The sequence below is a fragment of the Nicotiana attenuata genome, unplaced genomic scaffold (genome assembly GCF_001879085.1).
Source record: "Nicotiana attenuata strain UT unplaced genomic scaffold, NIATTr2, whole genome shotgun sequence".
Taxonomy (NCBI): Eukaryota; Viridiplantae; Streptophyta; class Magnoliopsida; order Solanales; family Solanaceae; genus Nicotiana; species Nicotiana attenuata.
The window spans coordinates 89,048-96,501 of NW_017671818.1; the positions used below are offsets into that span (position 1 = coordinate 89,048).

General features: G+C 33.7%; 1 protein-coding gene across 1 annotated transcript; it reads right to left on the reverse strand.

Moving 5' to 3' along the window:
* Window positions 1-569: 569 nt before the first annotated feature.
* Window positions 570-5,195, reverse strand: LOC109210389. Its single transcript, XM_019373788.1, has 2 exons — window positions 4,912-5,195; window positions 570-2,079 (listed from the first exon to the last, which is right to left on the reverse strand). Exon 2 carries the CDS (start codon window positions 2,075-2,077, stop codon window positions 830-832), a length of 1,248 nt encoding a protein of 415 aa, XP_019229333.1. The 5' UTR covers window positions 2,078-2,079; window positions 4,912-5,195; the 3' UTR covers window positions 570-829.
* Window positions 5,196-7,454: the final 2,259 nt, after the last annotated feature.

Genomic DNA, 7,454 nt, shown 5'->3' on the forward strand with positions numbered 1-7,454 from the left:
CTTATAATCTACCACAAAAGCTTCTAATTAAAGTTCTAGAAATAAAACGATTTTACAACACTGAGTAATTTGTCCAATCTAATCAGATCAGTGTCTTTGTTTGAAAAAAGATGAATGAATTTGCTTTATACGTCTGAATTTTTGGACCCTTACAAGCTTTTATGCTTTGACTTCTTTTTTCATTTCACTACAAGTCTTAGATGCCTTATTCAAAATGCAGATATAGCCCCACCCGATACGGCCCACACAAAAAAAAAAAATATATATATATATATATATACATATGAAAACAAGAGAGCACTTTTCGATATCAGATTAGCTAAATGTGTTGAAATAGATTACGAGAAGTGGTTGGGGAAAAAAAAGATTATAACAAGTGCGGTAAGTCAATTTCCACTCTACAGTTGCTCTTGTCAACCAAAAATTATTTTACTCTTCGACCAAACACCAAATTCTTCTTCTCCCACCCTTTACCACTACTCGGCTCCACCAACTTTATGTCTAATCAAATTTCAAAAGATCATTGAGCGAATAATTTCCCATTGTAAATCACTGTTTAGATAAAGCACTTTCAACAAAATCAATTTAAATCATTCTCAAGACAACGGAAACAATGTATTTGCTTAAATGCTTTTACAACTTGCTTTTTTACTAATCAAATACTCGTCCAAGACTCCATGTCACACATACTTAAGTACAGATTCTTAATTACAGCTTATTACCATTCACAGTGCATATAAGGACGCAACCTTTGCTTCAAATTTCAACAAAAACAAAATGCTTAAACGAAAAATGTAGCACACAATATATGCTTCTCAATCAAACTTCTTTATTGGGAGACCCGACCAGCCTTTCCATCATTTCCGGGTCCCTGCATTTCTTCACCAACCGGACCTCCATAACCCGGAACAACTCCAGAATTCCTAACTGCATAGTACATTTGCTGATTCGTTCCTTCTGTAACAACCCTTGCAGCAGCAGAAAATTCATTCGGGTCAACACCCATTACCGGCCTCATTCCACTGTAAACTTGCCCCATACTTGAAACTGGTGGATACCCGACAGGTAACTGATTAGGAGGAACTGGGAAAGGATGAATATATGGAGCCCGCATTGGAATGGACTGCACCGGAATGCTCCCGGGTTGATGAACCGGACCTGGAACATAGTAAACGGGTATTGTTTGCACCGTTGGTGCCGGGTAATGCCAAAGCGGACTACCTGGGTAACTTGGTTGTTGCCGTTGAACCGGCGTCTCTTTGGATTCAGTTACTGAGTTTGGCTTATCGGGCTTTGTTTTAACGGGTGGTAGATCCGGGATCATTGTCATAGCTGAAGATGTCATTGTTGATGATACAGAACAATACGGGGAAGAAACAATGGGTGGAGCGGGTGAACCCGGATCCGAGATATTCTTATTTTTTCCGAATCTTGATTCACGGGGCGGATCATCAGCTGCATCCAACCCAAACAAATAATCCGGAACTTCAGAAACAATAGACGATACTTCGGATCGCCCACGCTCTAAACCGGTACCTGAACCCGGTCCACCATTAAGAGCGTCAACAAACCATTGCTCTCGTTTAGATGAACCGTCAAGGATGGAGCTGATAGTGCTGGCTCTAGAACCTGAGTCGTTAGGAAAAAGAAAGAGCCGTAGCCGAGCGGATTTCTGATTCTGAGTTAGCCGATCGTATTCTTCCATTAAATTCTCTACGTCTTCATCGGTGGTGACGGTTATTAAAGCGTCGAGGTCCTCGTTAGGGAGCTGGTATTTGATGTTAATGTTGGAATTTCCGGCCAGTTTTGAGAGTTTTCCTAGGAGAGCTGCGAAGGTAGTGTGGCGGTTCACGGCAACGATTCGAGTGTCGCCGCCGACGTAGCGGAGTTGGTTGTCGTGTGGCCTGAGGATGATTTTGCCACCGAAGCTGCACATGAAACGGGCACGTGGCGCCTGTGGAGCTGTAGTGGTGTCGTCGTACATGTGGTGGTGGTGGTGCTCGGAGCGAGGCGTGGAAGCTAATGAGTCGCCGTTGACGGAGTCAAACTCCGGCGGCGCGTGATGTGACCCGCTCATTACTGCAAATGGAAATGGAGTAGACGGTTAGTCGATTTGTTACTGTTACTGGTACTGTTACATTGAACTTGTAATTGTAGCCTTTGTATTCGAAATTAATTTGATGAAAAAGCAAAAAGAAAAAGAAAAGAATGATCCGAAATTGTGAGAAATGTGGACTTGACGAAGTTACTAGCTACTCATGATTATTACTAAAATTTATGACCTAACAAAAACTCTCTCGTCTTATGAAGAAATTTAGTTGACTTGTCTTGTTACATGGATAGGATTTAACTTTTACATACATTGAATTGTAAAAAATGTTTTACCTATCAATACAATTCAGTTGACTATAACAGTAATTATGTATGTATTTTATATCAATTTAACTTGCTGGTATGAAAAAATTATATCTTAGCAGTGTAAAAATATTTAAATTCGCATATCTAATAAAGTTCAATAATGAATCAGCAACCACAGTAATGTCACATTATTAGACTTTAAAAAAAGGGAAAGAAGACCAATCTCATTAGAGTAATGTTAGTGGTTATTTTAATAAGCCACTACACAAATCAAAATAAAGTGTCATCTCAAAGATTAGTATTTGATGATATCAGCAGTTGTCAACTTGCTATAAATAACCTTGGACGGCTTAATAAACTATGATTATTTGCTTGTTTAAACTAAAAGAGCAGACAAAATTAGAAAGATGCCTATTGAACACACCACGTCACTGGATTAGGCCATTTAACACGAGGGTTGGCTAATTCCGTTATTATATGATTAAGCAAGGAGCATTCATTCGAGTTTACTTGGCCCAATCAAGAAGTTAAATGCGCGATTTTTCTATTTCATAAATACAACAGACTTAATTTGACTTATTCCTTCTATTTATCTCATTTTTAGATAATATTATTGTTATTGTCTGAAGTGTAGTAGTAATATTTTCTTTGGTTATAATTTTTAAAATATTTCTAAACCTTGTTATAACACAAAGTTGGATTTTAGAGTACTTTCTATATAATTTTTAAATAAGTAAATTTTCTTTAAAAGTATTAAATAATCGAAGTGATTTTATTTCACTCTTCCGCTCAGAATCTCATCATTCTTTTTAACTATGGTATCGTTATTTGTCATGCTATTATATAGGGGTGTCAATGGTTTGGTTCGGCCAATCATTTTATAAAATTTGTGTTATACCAATTTTTCGATTATTCTATTATGTACAACCAAAATTATACTTTTCGAAACCATCCCAATCATGTCGGTTTCTCTTTGGTATCGGTATGGTTCGGTTAATTTTGATATTTTTTAAAATATCATGTAAAAATCACTAGTACAAGTAGAATGTCATACATATTCTTATAGGACTTAGCAAAACTCTCTAGACAATTTTACTGTTTAAATGGTGATGAACTAAGAAAATATGAAAGATGACCAGAGTATAGATCCATCAACTACTCTACAACAGTATAAAAGAAACTAAGCAAAGATAAAGAAAAGATGAATCACACGAGCAGAAAAATATTAACTAAGGTGGACTCATGAATAAAGTCTATAGAAGATTAAATATTCAAAAAGATAAATCTAAATTATACGAAAGAAAACATATTCAATACATTGTAGTTTGCTACTCATAACTGCTAGAATACTTTGTGTCTTCCTAGTGAATATGTTAGAAATAATTTAGTTTCAGTAAGAGTAGCATATTAGGTTTGAGAATTAGGATTTTGATTTTTAATTACTTGTTGGTTGGTTACAATTTTCATAATTCCTAGGCCCAAGAAAAATTTAATTATTATTTTTAAACTTAACATATATATTTTCCACATGTAAATTTATTCGGTACGTTTTGGTATTTTTTCGGTTTATTTTCATAAAATAAAAAACATACCCTAATTATCTGTACGGTTGTAGATTTATATAAAAACCTACGGTTTTATTAGTAGAAACCTAAAAATCGGTTCGGTGCGGTGCGGTACGGTTCAGTCGGTTTTCAAATATCTATTGAAAACCCTAGTACTATATAACCGTTCAAGCACATATTACTACTATTCTTACCATGTATTTTCCTTTAGGCACTTGTATTCACGACTTCACGTTGGTAAGTCTGACAAAGGATGATAAAATGCTCTTTACTAAATGTTTTTTCATTTACGAGAATCAAAAGCTCTTGCTAAGAGTAGTTCAATCAAATTACAACCTAAGAAATCTACTTATTTTACTCCAATTATTATCTCTATTTGAAGTCGAAATTCAAAATTTCATTCTCAAATATCGAATCAGAATGGATAAGGTTCAAGGAAAGAGAACCAATTCTTTCAAATGAGCTGGTGTCTTGTAGTTGCGAGGTGTTCGGGCCACGTTTAGACTCAAAGGTAGGCAAACATTTGGAATATGCTAATGTTTTATACCCTCTTTCATTTATTTCTCTTCTTCTTTTTGTGTAAGCGTAGGACAAAAAAATTGACAAAAACTAGAACGCCTCAAAAGCTTCAAGCTTCAAAGTTGATTTCCATTCAATTCTACATTACTTCAAGTGCTTATTTTGTTACAATAGACTTCAAATTCTCAAAAAGAATGAGGATCATAGAACTATCAAACAGAAATCAATGAGTTTCACAAATAGAAAAAGAGAAATGTCATAGTACGATTAATACACAACTATGATTGATCTTCTAAATACTAGTAAAAGTAAAACGAAATGGATATTGAGGTTCATGTAACTGGACTTCAGTAATTTGTTTGAAATTGAAACATTTTGAACAGCAAATAGAGAAGAGCCAAATAAAAAAATAAAAAAAAAAAAGGAAGAAAATGAAAGCATTTAATCAAACAGGAGGTCCTTAACTTACATGATAGAGACTTCAAACTCTTTGATGTCAAAGACCAGAAGAGTATAACTTCTGCTGCAAATTTGGCCTGCAGATTAAAAGAAGAGGGAGAAAATGTTGGAAAGAAACGGTGGGATATATAGTGGAGCTAAAAAGGTTTTAAAAAGGGAGAATCAGACTCAAAGCTGGGTGGACATTGTTGTTTTGGGAGAGGGGGGGGGGGGAGGGGGGAGTGGGGTCCTTCATTCATGTCTTTAAGCTACCTCTTTCTTTGAAAGACGTGGCTTCCATTTTTTTTTTCTTTTGGGTAGGGGGGGTAGGGGTGTTGGGGATTCCAAAATTGTAGTAGGAAAAGGTTTTATGTCCACTTGTTTTTGCTAACTCATGCAAACCAATCCACTTTAACTCTACCTAAACGATATCATCTCATTTATTTTCATGTAAAATTGTTGTCCTTATTTGAAATTCATCTAGTAACAAAAGAAGGGAGCCTCGTAGCAACAGTAAAGCTATTTTTGTGTGATCTATAAGCAGAGACGGTTCAATAGTATTGGAGGCCTAAAGCCAAGCTGTAATAAGAGGCTTAAACTTGTTTAATAATTTTAGAATTTTGTTGAAGTTTATTCGTTTTACTTTTTGAGATGCAATTTCATCTTGACGATGTAACCAACCCCTTTAATCTTTGTTAAAATATTACTAACCTTTGATAAGATTTTATTAAATTTAATTTTGAATTTTTTCTTTTCACATGACCATCAACATAACTCACTATATAGCATTGCCTCCCAAAGTAACAATCACGTGGAAATTTGCATTTACAAAGATGATAAATAAATTAACTAGGGGTGTGCAAAGAAAACCGACAAACCGCACCAATCCGATAATCCGAGTCAAACCGAGACAAAAAACCCGACTATGGTTTGCTTTGATTTGGTTTGGTATTGGGGGAAAAAACCCGACCATAATTGGTTTGGTTTGGTTTTATTTTAACTAAAAAAAGTCAAACCGAAACCAAACCAACCCGACATTATATGTTTATAGGTTTTAACTATATTTAATAGATAAAAATACTTATTGTAGTGTAGTTTATAAATATTTTTTAATTCTTTTAATTTTTATCATTTAACGTATTATTTCAAACTTGGACTTATAAGTTTTGAATGCTCCAATAAGTTTGATAGTTTATAAATATTGGTAACTAGTATAAATCCTAAACAAAATCAAATCAATATTAATGCTAACAAAAAATATTCAATTCAATTGCACTAGGAATGCCAAAAATGTTGGATATCTATTTTTTTTTAGTTTTTCCATGGTTTAGATAAAATGCACAACTTATTTTTTTCCAGTTTTTAATCATATAAATAATAGTAGTACTTATTAGTCGTACTTGTTTTAGGAACTTAGTAATTTTAGATTATGTTTGTTTTTATTATGGCTTATTAAAAATAATTATTTTATGCGATTTTATTATCCTTATTGTTGAATATTTTAGTACAATGCTATGGCGTATCTCATATTTTATGATTTTCTTGAAAAACACCTTATATAGTTATGTCTCACTAGGATTAAAGAAATATTTGTAGCGCAAATTCTATGTTTTGTGCTATGAAAACTTTATGGAAAAAATTCGAAAATTCAAAAAACCCGAGAAAAATCGAGATTAAAAAATCCGACTTTTATTGGTTTGGTTTGGTCTTTAAATTTAATAATCCGACATAATTAGTTTGATTTGGTAATTGAAAAACCCGAACCAAATAGACCTATGTATACCCCCAAAATTAACTATATAGCTTTTTAAGATCTAATTAGCTTGAAGCATGCCTACAGAGATTTTGAAAGAAAATATCTTACAAAATTAGAGTTGTAAATAAAAAAAATTCAAGTTGGAATAAAAAGAACTAGAAAGTATCAACAGATTTAATTGCATTTCACTTTCATTTGAATTTTCTCAACCAACTCCGAAAAAAGACAACATAAAATATAAAATGATGTTATTAAAGATTGGTGACAAGGTAGCAAAAGATAGTTGAAAAAATTTCTAATCACTATTTAATAATAAATATTTTAATTACATATAAAAAGAGTAGCTTTTTGGGCCTCTAATTTTGTGAGGCCTAAAGCGGCCACTTTAGTAGCCTGGGGGTTAAGCTGCCTCTGTCTATAGGTTATTGGTTCGAGCCGTGGAATTAGTCATTGATACTTACATCAGTGTAGATTGCCTGTATTACATTCTCTTGGGGTGCTGCTCTTCCTCGAATTCTACGGAAACGCGAAATACTTTATGCACCGAGGTGTCTTTGTTTGTTGTAACGAAAATAAAGAAAGTTTCTAAGGAAAATACAAAACACCCCTGTTTAACTAAACTATATCGTCATAGTTTTGAATTCTGATCAGGAAAGGAGACCAAAGTAATAGGAGTAACAATTATAGCAACTGAATCAAACAGTTAACATTGTGATTCGAGTAGTGACTTCTTAACAAACAAGAATCCAAATAGAAACCAACACTTGCTCAGTTTAATAGTCAATACATATAAATAAAAAAACTGAAATTATATTTTT